General features: G+C 44.6%; 1 protein-coding gene across 5 annotated transcripts in view; it reads left to right on the top strand.

The window, feature by feature from the left end:
- The window catches only part of NEDD4L (NEDD4 like E3 ubiquitin protein ligase), a 299,031-nt gene that overhangs the window by 14,907 nt on the left and 259,614 nt on the right, over positions 1–24,510 (top strand). Inside the window, exon 2 of one of the 5 annotated variants that reach the window (XM_074355287.1) lies at positions 2,358–2,492. The exons of the other annotated variants lie outside the window; for them this stretch is intronic. Coding sequence (XP_074211388.1) covers positions 2,490–2,492 — 3 coding nt within the window. The 5' untranslated portion in view covers positions 2,358–2,489. The remainder of the gene's footprint in view (positions 1–2,357; positions 2,493–24,510) is intronic. 5 annotated transcript variants of the gene reach the window in all.

A 24,510-nucleotide genomic window follows, 5' to 3' on the forward strand; every position in this document is an offset into this window, starting at 1 on the left:
TAAATACCTGATGCAGTGGTTCTAAACTGGAAGGTAAACCCCTCTGCCCCCCGGGACACTTGGCCATGCCTGGAGACATTTTTGGCTGTCACATCTTGGGAGGGGCTACTGGCATCCAGTGGGCAGGCGGTGGTTTCCCTCCTGCTAAACATGCTCCGAGGCACAGGACAGCCCCCGCAATAAAGAACTTTCTGGCTCCAAATGCCTTTAGTGCCAGGATGGAAAAGCCCTGCTCTGGTATGTGTCAGTTGTACACGGCTGTCTAATTTAATCCATCAGCCAATCATGTGAGAGTATTAAATACTCTCACGTTTTTCAGATGAGAAAGCCAAGGCTTAGAGAGCATGGGTCACTTGGCCAAAGCTGCAGATCTTGCAAGTACCAGCATAGGAATTTGAACCCGGGTCTTCTCTGTGTCGCAGTGTAGACGTGCCCTTTTCGCCTCTCCCTGCTTTTTCATCCCTCAGCGCCGCAGAGGAAGAGATGCACTGGGCTGTGGGGCTCTTTTTTCTGTGGTGCTGGCTCCAGACTGGAGGAGGCAGGAAGGAAGGTGGTTATTTATACTCAGCTCAGCATAGGATCGAATTTTCCAGACCTGAAGGTCTTAAAGCGGGGAGTTCACAAAAGTTATCACCATTTGGATGTTGGGTTTCTCCAGCAAATAGGAATACAGGAACGTGTACCATCTTTTTCTTTGAAAATACTACTGTTAAATTGAGGTAAAATAAAATGCAAAAGTTATCATTTTAAGCCCTGTTTATTCCTTGTCCATATTAACGATTGCAGCTCTCAGTTTGTTAATTACTGAGTATCCCTTAGGGAAGGGACACGGCAGAGAGGACGGGAGACTCATATGGGATTACTCTGGATTTAGAGATAGTAGCAGTGTCAAAAATACCTTGATTTGCCAGAGATAAGGAGCCCTTTTGAGAGTCAGTGTGTTTCAGCGTGGTCTGGGTTGATCAGACGGCTTTTGAGAGCTCAAGCTAGAGTGTGGGGTTTATAATTATCAGCTGCTGTCCACTTTTAATGATTATTATTCCGTTCCCGGGCAGCCTTCCTTGGTGGCTTGTGATAGTGGAATCTCGGGGACAGAATTCCCACAGTTGAACTCTTTATCATGCCATATTTCTGGTGTTTTCAAGGTTCTGCATTTCAAGATACAGTCTTTGGACGGTGATCTGAATGAGGCTGCCCTGATGATTGTGAAAGGGGGTTTTGTGAACATGATTTCTCTGTGTAGAACAGTCTTTGACCCTCAAGTGCTGTTTTGTATCTGGCTCCACAGCGCCCTGGTTCTTGGGCTGCTGGGACCATTCGGTGGGCCTGTAGTTTCTGTCCTTCACCCATCAGAGCTGTTGTCCTGAAGGGTGCCGAGGGCGCTGGGCCTCCTGCTGCTTTGGAGGAAAACTGTTGGCTGTACCTTCCAAATTGATGCCAACTCTGCTAGAAAGTAGAAGCTTAGGAGGGCACTGAGGGGGTTCCCACCATGGAGTTTGGTGAGCAAATAGCATGGCCTTCAGCTGTATGTTACGTTTTCATAGAAAATCAGGGGGGAAGAATGGGGAAAAGGAGGACTTGAAACTTTACACAGTTTGCTAGTTGCTGGCCTGGATTGTACTGTATACAACATTGAACTTGAGTGTGGTTTTTTTCTTGTCAGATTCCTTGTGTAAAGTCACACATTTAACATAAAAGTGGTAATAGGACGTTTTGACAAAGAAATTGAAAAAGCAATCCATTAAAAGAACACTTCTAAATTTAGCTCTATACTAAGAATAATTGTAAAAATAACAAATATTTCATTCATTATATTAATATTACTCAGTGTTTACCTGATTGGGCTTAGTTTTTTTTTTTCTGCTTCAAGATTTCCCGTTGCGGAATACCTTAGTATAATATTGCTTGCTTTGGGAAGGACAATTAATTGTCAGTTTCCTTTTCTGAAGACAGCAGGCAGAAATTCTATAATTTTTTTTTTAAGCTTGAATAAAGTACACCCTCTTGTGAGAGAGAACATCAGTGAGGACTTAATGGGTTGACTTAAGTTATTTTTATTATAATGTTTCTTAAAATATATCCAAATATAAAAGGAGGAATGAACGTGTTTATAGTGCATGGATCACCATAACTGTCACTATAACCAACACACAGATTCATTGCAGATCTAATTCCCAGCCTGATTCAGTTCAAATTGACTGTATGATTTTAATGTGACAGGTGATGCTGATTTGTTAAAACCGCATCTGTCATCTGTGTTCAGGAGATACTGGCTGCTGGGACCAGTTTCCTTTTCCTGACCTGCCATGTGCCAGGTGGTGGTTACTCTCTGTGTTTTCCTTTACTTCATTATTCAGACTTCTGTTACACCATGTGCTGCTGGAGCATGAAGACATCACTGACCTGAAGTCTTGTTAGCTGGAGACACAGTAGAATTTCTGATGCCATCTTGATCGTGAATACAAAGACCAATTTTAGCCCCAGAAATCATGGTGAGTACGCCATTACTTAAGGTGGCCATGTCGGTCTAGAATGTGCTTGTATTAATATATTAAGACCACCGTGGCCTGAGGCTTCCTGTGCCAGATGTGGTCCTTGATCTCATCCAGCAGGGGAAGGAGTGGCTGTGATGCGTGGTGGAGCCTCTTTGGACAGCTGAGGTAGTTTGTCCATCAGGTCTGTCATCGCACGGCAGTGATTCATCAGGATCTGGGTGATTCTCACCTGGCCTGGTTAACACGTCTGCATTGAGAATGTCAGTGAGATCTACCTCATCTTGTGCCATGGTTGCTATTTGATCTTGCACCAGTCTTGTCTTTACTATTAAAGACAGCTTGGTACTGAGTATTTCCCCGGTAAAAGAACACAGTTTGTTTATGCCCTCACCTTTCCATTCCTTAGCAACCTTCTTTCCATTGTTGCCATCAGATGACCTTGCTGATTTTCCAAGTAGTAAATGCTTTTGTTGTTTTCAAGGCAAACAAAACCCAAGTTTTATTGGCTCTGGAATTCTGTGGCAGGGAAGGCACGCTCAGGTCTGGGTGCTCTGCTCAGTGTTGAGCTGGTGCCTCAGCTCACTCGTGGTTGCACTCTCCTGTCTAGCTTTAGGATTCTTGCCTTAAAAAAATTCCTCTCTCTTTGCTTATCTTAGCCAGGGGCAACAATTAAATAAGGAGCACTCTATTTTAATAGATGTGTTGGACGTTGCTCAGCCATTCAAGGTGGTTTATGTGGGTGGCTTTGCCTGTACTCTTAATGGGGTAACCACAGGTCAGTGAGTTTCTTGGTAATCCCCGCTCTGTCCAGACTGCCTTCTCAGCCAGGTTACTAGCCACATTAGCCTCATTACCTTATAACCACACGTCATTAAAGTGGTCTTAACTGGATTGAAGACTCCTCTCAGTCACCGTGGTTGGCTTTGAAGTCATTCCTAGAAGTTAAATTTATCCCCTGGGAAAGCACACTTGCCCACCCCTCAGGACGGCGGGTGTAATGGGACATGGGCTTCAGCGGCAAGTTCTCCAGTTGCTAAGGTCTAAGCAGGTGTGGAATGATGACTTACTGTTGAAATAAGTAGTTAAGAGTCCTAGGTGGTTGCGCTGGCAGGCCACACTTCTTAGTGTTACAGTAAAAGATTCAGCCACATTTTAAAATATTCGTTATCTTGTAGGATTAGAATCAGGAAGGAAACTTAGTAAACCTTACTCTATGTTAATGGAATTAAAAGAGCAAAAATCCCTGGTGGGTTTTTATACAGTAGAAATAGATACACGTTTTCTTATTCTTTTCCCCCCTAATCACTTCAGTGGCTTGTCTTTCTCCTGCTACATCTCATGTTTTTTAAAAGCCTCTTGTGAATCCCTTTTTTGGAGCCTGTTTTCATAGACTTGGGGAGGTTCTGGGTTTTACTTCTGACACTGATTGCTGGGCACAAGGACATCAAACCACGGGCTGAGAAAGCTCTTCCTCACCGAGTGCCGCAGCATGCTGGGGGTTGGGTTACTTTTGAGAGGTTTGTAAACTTCTATCCCTCATACACACCCACAGTGTAATTCAGGGTTTGTCATCTTTAAATGTTTTTCTAATACGCTTATCAGTGTAAGCACTTAAGGCCCACTCTCTTAAAGTGAATATTTAAATGTAAGTGCATTTTGGTCTCTGCCAAGAAGGAACAGCAGTAGAACAAGTGAGAAGTTGGCATAACAAAAAGTAGCTCCGTAGAAGCAAAATGACGTGGAGAATTATGTTGCTGGTTTATGGTTTTGATCAGGCGATGTGGAGTCCTGGTTTAGGACAAGTCTGGGCCAGAGTCCACATTCACCTGCCATGCTTGAAAGGATCTGACCCAGTCTTGAGGAGGTATGTATGTATATAACACCCTGGTGGGCTCAGGCTTTGAAGAGTGACGGTAAAAGGAAGTGGCAGAGTATCTTTACACCACTGCTTAACTCTGACACCCTTTTGCTGTGTTCATTTGAGGAGTTACCACGGAATGAGTGACATTTTCTGATGAAAGCAATGGCTAGGGGTAGGGTGGAGCGAACCACTGCAAGGGCCTGCGGGGCACACCTGACTGGGGGCCGCTGAGGGCATACCTGGATTCCCAGTCACACCGGTAGTTCCCATTGAATAGGGTCTTCTAGGTAGGCAATGAAACTAAGCTGGGAAGTAAAATGAGTAGCTCTGTGGCAACGTAGCAACCCTTTAGTGCATTTGTGGCTGCCTACATATATTATCCTTTCCAAAATGTAACTGGTGTCCCAGTGGAGCTATTTGAGTAGTGGAAGCTGGAGAAAGAAATGGCTTACAGTGTTTTGCAGATGGCAGGTCAGGTGATCTGGGACGTTCGCACTCCTCAGCCTGCCTGGTAACACAAGGATCCTGTGACAGCTGGTGGTGGCAGCAAGGGACACAGGTGGTCTGTGTCAAGGTGGGGAGTTGAGCTTGAGGGGTGGAATTTCCTGGAGGTGAAACGGGACTTCGCTGGCAACAGGGCTGTGGAATTCTTAAACACAAAGAACAGAAGCATCTCTGTCGCTGTTCTCAGTTGCAATTTGTTTTTAGTCTCAGCAAGAGGAAAAAAAATGATTGTTACTTGCAAAGTGAGAGAGCTAGGTGAGGAAAGAGTGAATAGGATTCTAGGCCACTCAGAAGTGAACAAATTCTCTAAACTGTCTCGTGTTAGGTGTTATCCCTTGCCTGAGAACGGCTCTGCAGGAGACTGATAGAAGACCCACAAGGGGAAAATGTCAAAATTCCCCACCTGCTGTTTCCCTTCTCTTTTCCCATTACTCTTTGCAGAAAGGGAGGCGCTTGAGAGATGTCCCTGAGGTGGATGGCCATGGACCAGGCTTGGTCCTCAAGGGATGCGGGTACAGTCTGTTAGTAGGAAACAGAGTGGGGCCTCTGAAGCTCTGGCTTCTTTAATTCTCTGTTTGAAAAGGATGCATTCCCCTGTGGCTTCTCGTTGCGTGCTCTTCTCTAGGGCGGTTTATCAGAGAACATGACTGTCTTTTGCTGCCCTTCCTCAGCGAGTGTTAACAGCAGGCTAAGCACAGTTGTGAAGCCTTTGTTTCCACAACTTTTCAAGCAGCTGAGCACCAGCAGTGGTGGAGTTGAAAATGGGGCCATCTCACCAGGAACCAACTTTCAGATGTTGGAGTCAATATAAATTTAGTAATGTGGGAAACTTATTGCTGAAAGAACTCCGCATTTGAGTCATCTTTCTTTTTTGTTAGCTCGGTTTTAGGAAGCATTCCTAGGAATTCCCCTGGAAGGAACTTTGGCCGGATTAGAGAGCAGTGATACTGAATTTTCCAGATCTTTCGTAGGCATGCTGTTAAAGAGGCATCAGTCTCTTGGATAGGAAATATTAATGTTGCACTGCTGACTGACACAGCAATACTGAGTTTAAAATGGTGGTCAACACCTCACTAAAATGTCACACAAAAATAAAGGGCCCTAGAATTCCACAATGGCGGAGTAAGGACATCAGAAAATCTACTCCGTAAAAGAGTTGGGAACACTGGCAAGACATAACCAATGTGAGCTTTTTCAGAACTTTGGAAATTAGCTAAAGACTTGGAGCAATCCGAGAGATACTTGTTCAGGAAAAACCATGTGGTCTCAGTACAACAGTGGGCTTTGTGGTGTTTGTAACTTGTGCTGACCCTCTTCCCCTTACCCCAGCTCTATAGTGGCCTTAAAAGCCAACAGCCTTGCAGCTATGGTCGCCGTGAAAACCAGCAGTCTAATGGACACTGGATGGGGCAGAACAGAACTGGAGCTCCCCCAAAGGCCCACTTCCAAAGAAGTGTCACCTGTCGGGCAGCTGATGTAAAAGTCCCATTCTTAGGGCTTGTCTTTATTTGATCTGACTCAGAGCACGCTTTGTGTAAGGGCCCTGCTCACATTGAGCATTTGTTGAGAAGGATCTGTCGTAATTGTTCAATCACAGCTGCTCCTGGCAGGGTCTGCTTCTGTGTCACTGGGTTGAGAGAGCTTCATGGCAGTGCTTCTCCATTCTGAGAGGGTGGTGCAGGCCACAGGACCACCAGTACACTTCTCCCTTGCACAGGAGCCTAAGCTTTCATTGATGTTGTGTTACCAACCTGGGCTCTTGGAGTCTTTAATTAATAGAAATTGGTAAGAGGCAAGACAATAAATTCAGGCAAGGCTTTACTCGGGCTTGTGCTGTAGTGCAAGAGAGCAAAAATGAGAAACAAGATGCTCTTGCTCCCAGAACAGAGTGAGCTGATTCCTGAAATGGGTTGAGAGTAGGGACGGATCTGTGGGTTGGGCTGGAGGGGTGGTCTGCCCACCTCATATGTGGCACTGTATGCAGGGATCATGTGCAGTACCCTGCTTTTGCTCTTGGCATCTCAGAAGTGGCAGCTGGCTTGTGGTCTTTTAGTATCTTATTCATAATTTGCATGATTCGTTATTTTTAGTCCCTTATAGTTTCTTTGTGCTCCCAGATGTTTGTCCAGGTGCAAGCACTGCAGTGAAGGGGCCCAGGTCCTAGCCTGCCTCAGCTGGATGCATCAGTGTTCCTCCGCCATTCTCCCTCCTTGTACCTTGTCATTTTGTTCTTATCCTCCTAAAATCATGCTAAGAAAAAAAGTAGCACAATGAGGAAAAAAGCCATGTAGATGATCTTAGTCAGTTTGAGGCGATCAGAAAGCGTCTGCTGGATGGTTGGTGTGCAGCACTGAAGTCAAACAAATGATTACAAAGTAAGCAAAGATAACTTGCTTTAAAGAACAGAAAGAAACTCTTGTCCTCTGCTAGTGAACTTGAAGGAAGAAATGGTGCTGCATATTAGGGCAAAGCCTAAATGACAGGGACATAGAAGAGAGGACACTGAGACATCCAGCCAGTGTTGGCTGTAAAAGTTTCACTATGTAATGGATGATGATTGGCTCAGTGTAAGAGGAGGCTGGAAATAGTGAAAGAGATGGAGGAGGTGGAGGGAGGGAAGAGGGGAATTCGGATGAACAAACGGTTGTTAGGACAAAATAATAACAATGATAAACTTGCATATATTTCAATACTCTCTTTTATGGCTTCATCTTACCTATCCTTCTCTTAGGAGGAGGGAATATGTTTGCACAGATGCAGTTAATGAAAAATGCTAGGAACAGAACATCTTAGTATAAGGAATTTCCTGTACTAGGGAGCAAAAAGGAAGTAAAAACATAAGACTCCAGGCGGCAGTTTTAAGAACCTTTTCTTTTTTTTACTGAGGTAGCGGGAGATGATGTATTTTGTTGCAGATTTCCCTCTGGTCTGGCTGCACAAAGTCATCATTCGGTTGGCACCAAGCACTATGGAAAATAACCATCACTGACATCAAGAGAAATGATTATGCCGTTTGGTAAACATAGGGCACTAGATTGCTAAAGAACGTTTCCCTTGATTGCTGGAACTGTGGTTCAGTGCCAAAGTTATCTGTCTGTTTTTTTGTGGTCAGGATTTTCTGATACATTGAGAAGCCCACAAGTATGTGAGCTTGAAGATACTGTATTCTGGGATGAAGCCAGACTGGTATGGTGCTAGTAATTTGAGTTGTGTACATGGCAGTGGGGAGGCTGAGTTGGTGGCTAGTGTCACGTGAAGTGCAGACTGGTCAATTTTATTCTTAAGACACCCTCCTTTCTAAAACTGGGCACAGCAATGGCTTCAGGACGTCAGCAGTGTATGAAGAACTCTGCCTCAGGCTTGGGACTATTAACAAGAGAAAAATAAAAAAACAAAATCAGGCAAGGTGATCAGTTTTGGTTTATTTTAATGGCATAATAAGATAGAAAGCAAGCGATACCAAGGGCCACAGAGGGGGAAGAGGGCTGGCAGGCTTTTTCTTAATCCTGTTTGAGGTTTGGCTCCATTTTCTTGAACTTCTTCTGTTACCTTTGGCTAGCGCCGTAATGGGTAAAATGAGACAGCAAGATAAAGCCTGGGTCCTTCCACTGCGGGAGGAGCTGGACTCACTCTTATCTCAGTGGTTTTCAAATCCTGAACGTAAGAAATGTCCTAGTCCCCTCCACCAACATTTTATTATGCAAAATTTCAAGCCTACAGAAAAGTTGAAAGGATGTACGGTGAGCATCCATTTACCCACCACCTAGATTCTACAATTAATATTTTGCTGTATTTTCTTCATTATATTGATCCCCTCTCTGCATCTTATTTTTAGATGTGTTGCACGGTACGCAGTGGGTGGAAGTGCACTTCAGTCCTACACGCTGAACGTGACTATCCTTAGGTACAGCTCAATATTTGCTGGTGGATCACTTCCAGGACTTTTTTTCAAGATTTAATTCCCAAGCGTCATAGAGCTTCTGATTAGAAGGGTGGGGGCAGGCCCAGGAATCTGTGCTTTGAAAAGCCCCCAGGCTTGGGGGCCCTCTGCTCTGCGGAGAGGTCAATAGGGCGGTTCTTCACAAAGTCTTAATTTGACTCCAGGAGAGTGGCGTTCCTGGCTCTTGATAAAGATGTGCTTCTAGTATTGCTCTGCCTGCCTGCCTACATTTGACTGGTTTTTCGGAAAACAAATGGTAAAATAAAACAGGAAAAAGGAGGGGAGAGAGATTTTCTGGAGTTGAGAATGGCAGGATGGGAGAAAGAGCTTTCATTGGCCCTGCCAAAGAGGAGGAAGCTGCAGGTAAAGGAGGCAGATCGGGTCAGCCCATCCCTTTGCTGGGTTGGTTTCAGGGACTGGAGACAATATGGTGGGAATCAAAAGACGGCTGGATTGGGTGAAACTGGACTTAGTTTCTGGAAAGATCACTTCACGCCATCACTTCACATCTACTGTTGAGGGAAAATAATGCCTTATACAATGGTTGGCGGATTAAATGAGACCACGGATGGGAGAGTGCTGTCAGAATTTAATATGCAGCCCCAAATGTGAAGTGTGCTCTCGTTACTTCTGGCTGGAGGAAACAGGGCTGAGTGGCAATGCACTGAGACTCCTGTACGTGCAAGGGGTGTGTGTATGTGAGGTGTGCACGCCTAACTCGGGATAAATGACCTGCTGATTGTGCTGCAGGCAATGCTGCAATGAAATAATCTCCAGGGGAATCTTGGCTCAGCCCTGGGGTTTAATTACAGTGTACGCTTGGGCAAGTTACTTAATGTCTCATCTGAGTTTCCTTCATTTCTTCATATCTAGAGTTAGAGGTACTTGGATGATCTTAAAGATCCATTCGTCTTCAGCATTCTCTGCTGCTGGATTCTGGAAGAAAGGCTTCTTGGGAATGGAATGGCAGTAATGGTAAATATGGTGTACATGGCAGTGTGCGTACCCACTGTGTTTCGGGTCTTGTCCTCAGGACTTTAATAATACTCATTTTTAATTTTTGTAACAGTCTGTAAGACAGGTACTACTATTATCCCCATTATAGAGATTAGAAAACCGAGGCTCAGAGTAGTTTGTGATTTGCTCCCGATCACAGCTGGGCAGTGGCAGACCTTGATGAGACGCAGGCAGTCTGCCCCTGGGATCTTAATCTCTTGGCCACCTCCCCTGAGAAGGCTGCTGGGGAGTCCCGTGAGGGCTGTTGGTGGGGGTGGAGGGCACTTGTGAGCTTCAGGGATGAGGGTTGATGTGTGTGTAGAATTTGAGGAGTTGTTTTGCTGCGGGTGAGGTTATGGAAGTTTTTTTTTTTCCTGTTTTCAACTGACTAGGGTGCAGATATTTAAGGACTGAGAGAATGTGCCAGTGGAGGGGGAGGAGGGGCAATGAGGTGGTCCCTGGGGAAGCCAGAGGGCTGGACTCCGGTGCTCGCGGAGAAGGATTCCTATTAGATAGGAGTCCACCTGGACACCTGGCTCCAGCGTGTGCATGGTTGTCTCAAATGAGCAGTATTTTACCCAGGTTTCAGAATTCCAATAGAAGCTTTAGGTTTGACTTTATAACCCTTGAGGTTTTGGGTTCTGACAACTTTGGATGCACTGAAGTGCCTGAGTTTGATGTGGAGAGTAAAGTAGGAGGATTACTTCTGCCAGCTGAGCCCTGTCCCCACAGAGATGATTATGGTCTGGAAAGGTGAGAAGCTAAGTATTCATTAGTTCGGGCCGCCTCAGGGATGATTTGCGGAAGAAGTAAGTATTATGGGGAAAACACCTGTTGCTCTAGAGAGCAGAGCTGGGCAAGGGGGACCGGGGAGGTGTTCCTCATTCCTGTCCCTGCTGCTTACTTGGAAAGTGTCCTCATGTGCTTGTAGTAGTCACACTTGGATGCTATAAATACAGAACTTCCTTCACCTACTATGGGGTTATGTCCTGATAAACCCATTGTAGGTTGATAGTATTGTAAGTCACAAATACATTTAACATGCCCATGGAACGTCGTAGCTTGGCCTCACCCACCTTAAACATGCTCACATTAGCCCACAGTTGGGCAAAATCATCCAACATAAAGCCTGTTTTATAATGAAGTGTTATTGATCACTGTATGAAAGTGGAAGGCAGAATGGTTGGGTGCAGGATGGTTGTACGTGTATTGGCTGTTCACCCTTGTGATGGTGGGGCTGACCGGGAGCATCCCCGGAGAGCGTCATCCCACACATCGCTGAGTCGGGGAAAGATCAAAATCCAAAATACAAGGTACGGTTTCCATGGAATGCCTATCGCTTTGGCACTGTCGTAAAGCTGAAAAATTCTAAGTTGAACTGTTGTGAGTTGGGGGACCATCTGTGGGCAGGGTTTCTGTTTTTGTTTTTTTGTTTTAAACCATCAGGTATTAAGTAAGCAAGAAAGAAAGAAAAAGAAAAATGAAAACAATCACTTACTAACTGATGGAGTGAGCATCAGTGCCTGGGGGGCCGCCCCGGACTGGCTGGTTGGCTTGAGTGAGATGTAACAGAACATTCTGCTGGTGGCTGGCTTGCCCTGCTGATGGAGACCAGAGGCAACTGCTCTTTTCTCTGTCTCCACCCAACCTCTGCCAGGAAGAAAGAGTAACAGTCGCACAGAGCGGTCTCTCGAGCTTTTGGAGAGGTGGGGAGCTGCTTCCCAGGATGGGGAGAGGTGGGGGGGGGCAGCCCTTGTCTGAGAAATGAGAACAACCAGACTCCTAAGCATCAGAACTCCAGGAATAAAAAGTTGTCTGGGCCTTGACAGCTCCTGCATGATAATTAATATTGCTGTGGTGCTGTCCTCTGCTGCTTTCAGTGAATAAAAAGCTCGTGGTATTTTAGCTACCATGTAAGTTAAATGGGTGGTTGTGGACTAGCTTTGGAAACTCATTTGTGTTTGGGGAGATGGATTCCAAGTTTCAGATAACTCTAGCTTGCAAACGAAATTTTGGAACTTCAGTTTGCGTTTTTAAGCAGGAGATTTGTTATTTATACAAAAGGGCGTTTGAACACATGTGGAAATCTGGATGATGGAATGTGTTGAGTCAAAACAAAATAAAACACACAAATAAGCCATCATACCTTCCCCGCCTACCCTGATGTGAACTACAAGCTTTGTTTTCCTTTTCCCACTGTCACTGCCGAGCGTGTGTGGTACAGACTGAACCCTTGTACCTGCCTCAGAGTACCTCCCTTAATTATTAGAGAAGTAATGAAGAGTTGGCTGAGTCTGTGCTGAACTTCCTGGTTTTCCCAGGCAATTTACCTCTAGCAAGTAACGTTTTGCATAGAATTCAAATTGCCTATTTCCCCAATGATACCGTCCTTCTACTTGGCAGTAGCTACCTAATCTAATAATCTCTGCTTGCATCTGACAGGCTATTTATATTTTAAAGTGAAATAATGCATCTCTTTCTCTTTAGAAAGGAATGGTACGGAAAACGATTACAACCCAGGACTAAATATGCAGCACAAAATCTCAGCTATTTTTTATCTCAACTTTGAAAAATGGTTTTAGCTTTAGTACGGGAAATGCACTGTGTTTGTAATTTATTGATTTCCTCCCTTATCTTGGTGTCATACAGTCCTTTCTTCCTTATTCCTATACATTCGCCTTTCTTACTTTCTGGTCATATTTGCTCTGTTACTTGGTGACATGTCATTTGAGGACATACAACTTTTCCAAGAGTTGGTAGTGCAAATTGACCTTTAAATCTTTACAGGTTTACATTTTGTAAAGTATCAGGTGGTGTTTTCATGGAGGGGGAGTTTGGAACCTGGAATTTTTGCCCGTGTCTAAAAGCAGTTAACAACATCACAGCAGAAACAGTAATCGTTGCGTGTCACAGAAGAGTAAGTGTTACACTTCTTCATGGTTATGGATTGGTCTATAATGCATTTATTAAGTGTTTACAGTAAGTTTCTATTAGGTCTCTATATAATAATTACTTAGTAGTAGGCTGTGCGAAGGATGTGAGAAATGTAATAATTTAATTAGAGATGATTCCTGCCTTCAAGGAGTATGTCTTAAACATTTTTGGATCTTTTTACTGTGAAATATAATATATGGAAAAGTGCAGGAAATAGAAACACCCAGCTCAGGTGTAGCATACAGAGCCCCCGTGTCTGCCGCCCCCTCTCCTGTGAGGGTTCCTTCCCGTGACTCCTCTGCTCCTAAGCTGTCAGACTTACGTAGAAGCTCCAATTCCTAAAGATGCTATTTTTTTTTTAAATGGAAGTACCATCAGTTACAATGTGTCCATTTCTGGCATACAGCACAATGTCCCAGACATGCATATACATACATATATTCTAAACGTGCTATTTTAAGGAATATGTCTTCATAGCTGGAAATGCAAAGAAAAAAAAAAAAAAACCTTAACTAACCCAACCAGAGCCAACTGGTGTTAAGTTTTTTAATGCTTCTAGTAGTAGTTTTCTTTTCTTTTTTTTTTTTTCTTTCTTTTTTTTTGTTTTAGTTTTCTTTGTTTTAATAAGTTTTTTTCCCCTTTTTTCCAGGAAGTTTTCAAATTATTTCATTTATTTTGCTTTTTATTTTTTTAAATGGAGGTACTGGGGATTGAGCCCAGGACCCCATGCGTGCTAAACATGTGCTCCACCACCGAGCTGTACCCACCCGCTTCTCTTCTAGTAGTTTTCTGATAAATATTCTTCTACACATTGAGGTGGTACATTTGAGATCAATACATTTTTTAATACTGCCTGTTTACTTTATAAAATAAGCATTTCCTTTTTTAAAAAAGGGTTTAGTAAACATAATAAATAATTGTAAAATATTACGTTATGTGGATGTTCTCTTAGTACGTGTCTGTTGCAGTCTTAAACTCTGTTTTTTCACCTCATTTCCCATGTTACAAACAGGCTGTGGGAAGCATTTTTATTCATCATGGTCTTTCCTTTTAAATTTATGGTCACTGTCTCTTAATGAGTCAAAGAGCATATACATTTTTAGGAGGAACTTAAATTCTAAGTCAGAAGTAAGTAGATACAATAGATTAAGAGTTTTAAGAGTAGAGAGGGTATCTGTTAACTGAGAGTGTAGATCTACAGTGGTGCCTTAATATGGTAGATGCTCAGTGGATGTTTATTGACTGAATGAGTGAGCATAAAAAGACAATGACTATGAAGGAGAGTACTATTGGTGGGATGTCCATGAAGTGCTGCAGTGGTTCATGGTAATTAAGATAATAGCTAATGGTTGTTACAGAGCAGTTTGACACTGGACATTGATCTAAGTGATTCACATGTTGTCTCATGGGATTTTGGGGCATGAAGGAATCCACATTTAATGCTCGCACTCTGGGGAGGAAGTTAAGACTTTAAAGTTAGGTGGGCTCAAAAAATGGAAGCAACTCAGATGTCCATCTGCTGGTGAATGGGTAAACAAATGTGGTATATCCTTTTAATAGAATATTACTCAGCAATCAAAAGGAGTGAAGTGCTGATACTTGTTATATATAGCATAGGTGGACCTTGAAAACACGCTAAGTGAAAGAAGCCAGTCACAAAAGGCTAATAGTTGCATCCAAAGAGGCAGAAAGTAGATTAATGGTTGCTTAGGGCAAGGGGAAGAGGGAGAGGGTATGGTTCCCCCCCCACCCCAGGTGATGAAATGTTCTAAAATTTAATAGTTATCTTGGTTGCATAACTCTGTGATTATATTAAAAGTCATTGAATTATACAGTTCAGCTCATAACAACAGTTAGCAGGTTGAGATGCGGGCACGGGCCGTTGACCTGGCAGATCTTTCTAGAGCAAGAGGATTGACAGCAGTGGGAGGGGTGCCTGGAAATGTGGGCTGGGTCGGTTATGGAGGGCTGTGTGTGGCGGTCAGCAGTGCGGACTTGGTCCTCCAGGCAGTGAGGCGTCCTTGGGGTCCATTGAGGATGATGTGGTAAAAGGCTGCTTCCAGGAAGTTAATCCATGCTGCTCTGCAGGTGCGCTGCAGAGGGAAGAGGCTGGAAGGAGAGCGATGAGCGTGCAAGATGGTGACACAAACATGGGGAAAATACAAGGGTTGAAGGCCTTGCAGAGGCAGAGTTCAGAGCAGAAGAGGCTGAGATGGCTTCAGAGTTTCAAGCCTTGACATTTGTAAACACAGTGATGTGAAATGGGGAAATCAAAAATCCTGCTGTTGATACATTTTGTAAAACGTTGTTGGTACTCTAGTGTGTTGTATTTGTTTTAGTCAAAGCAAGAATATATCACAGCTTTCATGGCTTCTTCCAAGCTGCGTCTTTGCAACCAATTTTTTCTCCTATTAAAAAGGAATCTTTTGTTATACGCTAATTAACCACAGATTCTTCTAAGAGACTCCTAAGAGAGTTTTCAGGAACCTGACTCGACGGGTTGGATAGAGACAAGTGTATTTGTTAATCATTTGCATTAGTTTATGTTGTACAGTGTGGACGATTTTACAGCTGGCTGCTTGGCAAGGGATAGTTAAGGTTCCCGCTGACTAATTACCATCTTGGGTTTTACTTTGTTTATAACATTAGAGCATGGGGGTGTACTCCTTGCTTTGGGTAAATTTTGCTTGTAGATATTGAAGTTTGAGCTATCGCATTTCATACATATTTTATTTTGCCTTTTAATCCTTTAAAACAGTTGACTCTAACTTCATTGAGCATTACAGGATTTTCATCATCCAGATTCTTTCTTGTCAGGACAAGACCCTTGTCAGAGACCCTTGAATGGACAGCTCTCCAGCTAATTTAAAGCTCTCTTAAGTCACAGAACACTCTGTACAAGAAATTACCTGCTGTGTCAGGAGGGAGAAAATAAGATGGGGTTTTCATATTTGCTTGTATCTGCAAAAAGAACTTTGGCAGGATTCACAAGACACCAGCAATGGTGGTTGCCTATGGTGCTGCGTGTGTGGGATGGGGAGGCTGGGGAACAGGGGGGCCTGGCAGGATGGGGTCAGGGTGAGAGAGGGGTGCTTTTACAGTAGATCATCTTAGGTATTTTTGGTATTATATGAATGTAGTACAGTTGTCCTTTGGTATCCACAGAAGATTGGTTCCAGGATCCCCAGCAGATACCAAAATCCGTCCCTTAGTGTAGTGTTTGCATGTAGCCTACACACATCCTCCCATATGCTTCAAGTCATCTCTAGATTATGTATAATACCCAATACAATGTAAATGCTATGTAAATAGTTGTAAATATAATACAAATGCTATGTTAGTAGTAAAACTGTCTGGAATTTTTTGAATATATATATATATATATATATATATTTTTTTTTTTTAGATTCTTTTCCATTATAGGTTATTACAGGATATTGTAGGGAAAAACTCATCCTTGGATTTTAGCCTCCCCCCTCCTTTGTTCTGCCATATCACATAGGACAGGTGGTCATATGCCTGATAACGTTTTAAATATAACTAGGCTTTATACAATTGGCTTACTTTTTTTCTAATCAAAAAAAAAATTTTTAATCCAAGGGAATTAGAGGAATAACCTCCACTCCATGTTTTGGGGGAAAAGTATATTATTAATTAGTTATCTAATATTTAAAAAAAACCCTCAAAATTTAATGGATATTTAAAATTAAAAATTTAAAATAATTTTATGTCATACAGCCATCCTCCCTTCTCTATGAAAGTTAGCCTTTGTTTCTAGCTGAGTAAATTTCTCCATCAGCTTCTTGCCAAAAGAATTTTATTCTGTACTGGCCCTGTGCCTTTCAATCCAAGGTGATGTTTCTGCTAGTATAATTCTTTTAAGAGTGTTATGGATGTCCTATGAATCTTACTGGGGGTTCACTTTATTAGGCAAAAGTACATCCCCAGATCTTCCCAAATAAACAGTTCTCTACATTGGGCTTCTGCTGAGATCACTGAGGGACCACGCCCTTTCTTTTTAGAAGCCTTTTTGTTGGCCTGCATGGTTCCCTGAGGCAGTGTCTTAGTGTTTTTCTGAGTTCTTAATGCAGGCTTTACAGGTGGCACCTCCAGCACTCTGCTTGGATGTTTCCTTAGATCCAGCAGGTGGCAATGCTGCTGAACTTTCTGTCACTAAATATATGATTCTTTTTGGTCCAGCTTCTAATAGCATTTCCCTCGCTGAACGCCATCACTCACAGCCTCCTGGAAGACCGGCAGAGTCCTGCTGAGCTCGATCAGAATGCCTCAGGCTTGTGCTCTGACCCTTTACGTCCTCCCAGCTTCTCCCCACTTCCAGGTTCCAAAGCCACTCACACATTTTGGATTTTTAATTGCAGCAGGGCACCAATTTCAGTTACTGAAATCTATATCGGTTATTTATTGCTGCAGGACAAATGAGCCGCAAACTCAGTGGCTTATTTATCAGTTTCTGCAGGTCGGGGGATGCTGGAGTGGCTCAGGTGGGTGATGAGGGCTCAGAGTTTCTCCTGAGGTTGTCATCTATACGTTGGCCTGGGCTGGAGTCGCCTGAAGGCTCACATGGGGTTGGAGTACCTACTTCCCAGTTGCTTCCCATACCCACCTGGCTAGTCAGTGCTGGCAGGAAGCCAGCTCCTTGCCGTCTTGACCTCTGTCCATGAGGCTGCTGGCACGTCCTCCTGGCACAGCAGCCAGCTTTCCTCAGAACTGGATTCAAAGGTCAGGTGAAAGCTGCAAAGCTTTTTATGACCTAATCTCACCCTGTCATTTCCGCAATATCCTGTGGGTTATGTATCCGTGCTACTTACTGTAGGAGGTGACCACACTGGGATGTGACTTCAGGAGGCAAACTCACCTCCCCATTGGGGAGGCCCCATGAGGGGGGCCATGTTTCTCTGAAATTTGGTAATAAACCTCAACTGATTATGATATGCCAGTGGGAATGGCTTGCCTCTAAGGCCATCTAATTTCTGTTATTTGAATTGGTTTTTGGTTACCATTTGGCCCTTGTTTGCAAAGCGCCTCCTACAATAGGGCTCACCTGGTTGAAGTTCAATGCTACTGAGAGGCCCTCTGCTTTTTATAAGCGGATACCATGCAGAAGAACTATGTGGACTTCATTATTGCATTTTTGTATAAATGCAGCTGCGTGCATTGCTTATTACTTGGTGTTCACTTTACAATTCCTTAAATGCTTTCCTCCAGAAATCGGTGTAAGCACAAGCTTGGTTTCCGTAGTTACCCTGGCCAGTAGGGAGCTGAAGGTGAGATTTGTTCAAGTCTGGCAGTTACGTTGATTCCACTGACTGGTACATTTCTATTCTTCTTATTGCTGTTTTGAATGAGATGCTCCAATTTGTTTGTGGGTATAAAAGCCAGATGTTCTTGAGTTCACCAGATTTTTTTGGGCTCCTTGTTTGCTGGACTCTGTTCCAGGTGCCATGGGTCCCAGAAGTGTGTGAACAGAGGCTCCACTTTGGTACAGCTCACAGCCGAGCAATAAGAAAATGCATTCACCTTTTTTCCACTATGGGAATGGTTTGGCCTCAGAGAAAGCCTGATTCATATAGATTGTCGTCTTCTCCATTCAGGTTTTGTTTCATAATTCTGTAGTTTGTTCATAGGAAAAAAAAACTGCCTGGAGAAACTGTGATTAGTGTGAGTTACTGATTTTGGAGAAAGCTTTTAGAAGTGGCTGATAGGTGTTGAAAAGACGGGATGATGTTTGAAATCATGACCTGGGAATCTCAGGAGGCCCCAGATTCAAGGCGTTTGGACTGAGTCTCAGAAAGGTGCAAGGTGAGTAGGAGCCGCTGCGTCCACTGAGAACACGAGCTCCCACGAAGCGTTCCTGGGCTTTTGGACAAGACCGTATAGCTTGTGAGTGTTGCCAGTTCTCAGGCTGGAACCTTGGCTGTGCTCTTAGAATCACCCTTTATTCCTTCTCTTCCTTTGAGGCTGTGTTTATATTTAGTGGTCACTGCCCACAGCTCACAAGACTGACTCACAAGTGAAACTGTGTGTGAATAGTTGAGGGGCCCTGTAGAGGGTGTTACTTTTAAGTGTAAATTACTCTGGGAGCCGGAACCTGAAAGTTCTTGTCGCTAGATCGTGAGATGTGTTGAGCACACCCAGCAGAACCTCTAATGTTCTCCGGCATGTGAGCGCCCGTGAACATCTGTGGATTCCTACCGTGTTCCCGGTTGAATTACCCTTCCTGTGATAGTGATATTGTGCAGATAACGCCCATGATTTAGCTGATTGCATTCACAATTTCCGACTTTCGCTTGTTCTTTCTGTGGATTTTTTTTTCTTGTTTGTATAGAGGTACGTTTAAAAAACAGCCGTCTAAAACTACATTGACTCTTGGACTTACAGTTTATCTGAGAGCCTAAAGATCACGTAGTCCAGCATCCAAGCAGGTCACCTCTCCGTTAAGTGACTGTCTTGCTGAGGCTTGTGCATCCCTGCTCATGGGGATCTCACTCCCTCATGAGGCACCTCCTTCCGTACTTGGGCTAGTAACGTGAAAGTCTTCCTTATTTTGAGGGATGGTTATGGGCTGAATTGTGTCCCCCCACAAATTGACATGTTGAAGCCCCAGTCCTCAGTTCCTCAGAATGTGACTGTGTGTGGAGATAAGGATGATAAGTTAAAATCAGACCTAATCCAGTCTGACTGGTGTCCTTGTAAGAAGAGGAAGGGACCTCAGGAAGGCACAGAGGAAAGGCCCTTAGTGACACAGTGGGAGGGTGGCTGTCTGCCAGCCCAGGAGAGAGACCTCAGGAGAAATCAAACCTGTGGACACCTCAGTCCTGGACTTCTAACCTCCAGAACCCTGGGAAATAAATCCCTGTTGTTTAACGCACCCAGGGTGTGGTGTTTTGTCTCTGGGCAGCCCTTGAGACTAGTATAAGGGGAATCTGTTTTCTTGTAACTTTTGCACACTAACCCTTATCCCATCACATGGGCCAGAAGAGATCCAGGCTGAGCCTGGGTCCCCGTGACAGCCTTTTCAAGACCGTCCTGCTCCCCTAAGCACCTCTCCCCGTCAGAACAGGGCCCTTTGCCATCCTCACTGCTCTTCACTGACCAGCTCCCCAGCTGTTTGTTTCTCCAAATGCGGTGGCCAGTGTTTGGCTCAAGGAGGGAACGTTCGAGAGCCTACCTCGTGCAAAGGGCAGACGGAGCTCAGACTTTGGAGTCTCTTAGATTCGGAGTTCATTTGCACTTCTCTGTCCTTGGGCAGATTACTGAACCTTCCTGAAACTCCGTTTCCTCCTTTTTAAAACAAAGAAGTGAAATGAGAGTGTAAGGTCTCTGACCCGACGGGGACCGGCGTGCGGTTGGCGCCTGGTGTAGAAGACAAGTTACTGATACTCGTGCGGTTCATTGGATGCTTTCCCGCACCAGCGCTGTTGCTCAGGGTCTAACACGGATTTGCTCATTTCACCTTCAGTGGGGAGTGTACGTATTATAGCTTTATCCGTATTTTACATATGAGGCATTCGACGTCTCAGAGAAGGTTATGTAACTTATCTGTGGTCAGGCAGCTGGCAGGAGGAGTTGTCGGGGTTCTCAGCTAAGTAGAGGCCTCCAGAATCTGCTTTCTTTTCTTTTTCTTTTTCTTTTTTTTTTTTTTAACGTGAATAGTTAAGCTTACTTTATTATACAGATAGTAAAATAAAATAAAATATGTTCTTTGCTACTGTGATGTTCTTTTGTTGTTTGTTTATTTCATAATCTGCTTTCTTACCTGCTGTGCTGTGTTCTGCTAACACACTATGGCGTAAGACTTTGCCTTATGTAAAGAAGTGGGTAAAGAAGCCTATAATATTGTGATGAATGTTGCCTAAGACCATAGACGCCCCTTTATAACCACACATTCCTGTGGGCTCATCTCACTTTCTTAGAAGATTCAGACCCCTCATATGCTCTGGTGGGTTGTGTGGCTCCCCCCACCTCCCCCACACTATTGCTTTTTTTGGCTCCAAGTATGGAATGTCATGTCATTTGTTAAATTTCATCCCTAGAACTCATGATTCTGTCATTCCACATATTAAGTGTTCTTCATAGCTTTGTGTTGGCTCCAAGCATGACACAGAAACCCCTAAGAACCAAGTTAAAGATGTGGGTAAAAGGTGAGATGACAGAAGCCGAAGTCATGGCGGGCTTGATGACGACACCAGCATCTTCCTTGCAACTTCGAGATCCCTCAGTCTGGAGTCTAGCAGGAGGGGGCTGGCAACATAGATAAAAATGTGGACACAGTAGCTGAAGGTATTGCACGTAAGAGGAATAGGACCACATCTCACAGATGATTCAGATCTGCTGGGAATTTAGGGTTTGGGATGGGGGAGAGGTTGGAGAGCATCTCGAAGTTGAAATTGGGAGGTAGAAGTGGGTCTGGTGGGGCAGCATGTGCCAAGGCCCAGGGTATCCAAGGGGCACAGTGGAGATCACGGCGCTGAACGGGGAAGGTAAAGAGCAGAAGGCGGGAGGATTTGGATGGGACGGATATGGGAAAACGAAGGAGGTAGACATTTTTGAGGAATGCTGCTAAGCTGCTTGGAATAAGTGAAGGTGAGTAGGACTTGCTGTTCATGAACCAACTCCACCAGCCTCTTGGCACAGCCCTGCGCTGGTTGTTACGGAGAGGAGGCCACAGATAGAAGAGAACGTTCTTGATCGAGAAGAGCTTGTGGTTTGTTTAGCAGCATAAAAGCAATAGCATTTTAGGTAGGTGCAGGGCAAAATGTCAACATTTCTATTGATGTGGAATTTAAGAATTCATAGATTTTAAAAAGTCTTCTCCCTGATACCAGAGGGAAAAAGGATTATGTATTCCCTTTTTTGAGAGATGCCCATGTGGACAGATTCTGTTTTAAGGCACAGGGCCAGGGGCTCGTATTATGAGTGTTGCTTAGTCAAAAGGACATTTCAGTGAAACGGAAATGGTTGTATGTAGGTTCCTTTATGGGTTATGACCTCTTGGAAACATGAATTTTGCTGAATGCAGTGATTTTTAAATTTCACGGTGTCTAGCATGGCACTTTCACATGAGGGTTTTTCAGGAAGTATTCGTTTCACAGCGATCTTGAATAATAGCAAGCTGTTTGGTATGAAATGGGTAAGACATGGTGTTAAGCTCTTGATAGCTTTCCAGTCTATCACAGGTGATTAGTAATAACATTTCATAATTGTCTTGGTCTTTTAGACTAACTGGTGTTGCAGCTTAGCAGGTTTTTCTTGAAAAGCAGGAATAACAAAATAGTTATCTCCAGGCTGGGTGGAAGAAAAAAGAATCTACCACACCACCCAAAATGAAGCTGGGGACTTCGAACCACTACGCTGTGCACATATTCATTTTCCATGGCGAATACTTCCCTTGGAAAAAACTTTGTCATACCGTCTTTGGAGTTTGTGGCCTGTGCTTTCAAATGTTGTCTGATGATATAATGCAGAGGTCAAACATTGCACAACTAATGCTGGGGGAGAATTCTCACCGCCACTCTCCAAACATAATAAACACTGACACACTAAGGAAATGGTCTGCGCTTTGTAGAATAGTAAAATAAAGATCTGAGGTAGGTTCAGATTGGAGCCTTCAGACTGTGTATTGTAAGTGGGAGCCATTCTTTAAAACTTGCTGCATGCCTCAGATAATACTAAAAGGGGCTTTGCAGTCCTGACCCAGGGCTTCCAGAACAGTCGAGGCAGGACTGTGGGAGGGTGTCTTGAAGCCTGACTCTCTTCTCTCCGCGTGCCTCCGCACTGCTGCGGGTGTGGCCAGAGTCCCTCTCCACTTTGTGCAGAGTTTCACTTCATGCGCATTCCCTGGGCAGCTTGCAAAGCCCCTCTTACCGGCCAGGAAGCCTCACCTGGCCGCCCGGACCCTGCTGGACTACTGCTCCCATGTTACCTGGTATTCTTGTGCCCTGATGTGCTCTGGCCACGTCCTCTGCTTGGAAGACACCTGCCTTTCCCTGGCTTCCTGGTTGGTGGAACTTCAGTGCCCATATTGCTGTCCCCTTCTCCATGGGCTCTGCCCCTGCAGAACTGACTTTTGTCTTTGCGAGGGAATCACATGGCAGAGGGCCAGACAGACAGGGTGGCGGGATCTCGGAGGGCCTTGGAAACCAGGCAGCAGGGAGTGCAGGTGTGAAGGCAGACCCTTCACCTGTGAAGATGCCTTTGAGACAGGGAAGAAACATGTAGGCTCGCGGTACAGCTTTACTGTCGCTGCCTCTTCCATGAACACCTGGAAGGAACACCTAAAAGAAAAATACAAAGAGAATTTCACTGTTCATGGCCTGTGAGTCTAAAAACAAAGGCTTGGTGGTGTTTTTCAATGTAGGCATCATTGGGCCTTTTTCTGACGCCTGGGTTGACAGGTTAGAAGGATCTAGGCGTGTCCCTAAGATTTCAGATGTCCGTTGATTGCATATGTAGACTTTAACCCTTTTCTAGGTGTGTTACAAGTTAAGATGTGGTTAGGAGATTATCATTATTTTATTCCTCATTCTTTTCCTTCCACTCCAGGTGATGTTGCTGATCTGAATTCTTTCCTGAGGGGCTGGTCGTCACTGGTATTTATTGAGCTGTAAGCTGTGCTTGGCTCCCAGGGCGATGGGGCGGAGTAAGGAGGGCAGTTTTTATTCAGCAGATTCTTACTGAGAGCCTGGCTGCTAAGTGCCTGCGCTGAAAGGAAAGGCGTTAGGATACTGGCTAGTTCTGAAGGAGTGTGCTCTTAGGGGAGAAAACTTAACCCTCGCCCCCTTTCCTCCGCAGGCCCACCCGCCCATTCCCTCTTCCCCTCTCAGCCCTGCTCACTTGCACACTCACTGATTGATTCACCCTCACGCACTGTCTTGCACATCTGTGTTCTCCCAGAGCCCAAGGCAGTCTGGGGCCTGGGCTGTCCAGGAAAGAGGGAGGCTCTGTCCCTGGAGGCAGGGCTGTAAGGTGAGCCTTGCAGGGCGGGTGGGTATTTGAAAGGTGAAAAGATGGAGAGCAGGGTGGGGAGAGGGGAGTTCATCCCAGGCAGTGGGTGCAGCACAGGTACAGATGTGATGGCCAGAACGTACTAGGGTCCTTGCAGAGACTGGTGCGGCATTGGGTTTGTCCCTGAGAGGGGCAGTGGGAGTGAGACGAGGTGGGGGCAGGTGGGTGGAACTCGAAGAGTGCAGGCAGCCTCCCCTGGCTCAGTCTGATGCGAAGGGCAGAAGGGGCAACCTCGGGAGAGAATCTGGCCGGAGGACTGTCAGTGCCCATCTCCCAGGATCATGGGGAATCTGTGCCCATTTAGTTCCCGGACATTGAGACTGTAGGGCTGGCAGTCCTCAGGATTTGAGTGTTTCTGCAGCTTCTCTGTAATTATTTCCATATTTTCTTCTATTTCTTTATTGTGAGCCTTTTCTAATATTTTTATTTGAGCATAAAACGAGGTATGTCCCCGTACACTCTAAATTCCATCATAAAGCTTTGACTTGTATGATCTAGAGTTTGGGGAATGCTGCTTTTACTGGGACAGGCTCGCCACTTCCCAGAGGAAACTCGTTGGTAGAACTTGATGTTAGTGTGTGAGTCTTACTTTTTATTTACGTTGTTTTCATCTCTACGGGGGTTTTTGATAGCCAACAGCTATGGGAGGATTATTTTTGAATGCTGAATCACCCTTTCAGGGTGGTTTGGTGGCATAACTCATTCTGGGATGATCCTTACCTAAAACTCACTGCCCTGGCTTTCATGGGAATCTA

Source organism: Camelus bactrianus, chromosome 30 (assembly GCF_048773025.1).
Source record: "Camelus bactrianus isolate YW-2024 breed Bactrian camel chromosome 30, ASM4877302v1, whole genome shotgun sequence".
NCBI lineage: Eukaryota > Metazoa > Chordata > Mammalia > Artiodactyla > Camelidae > Camelus > Camelus bactrianus.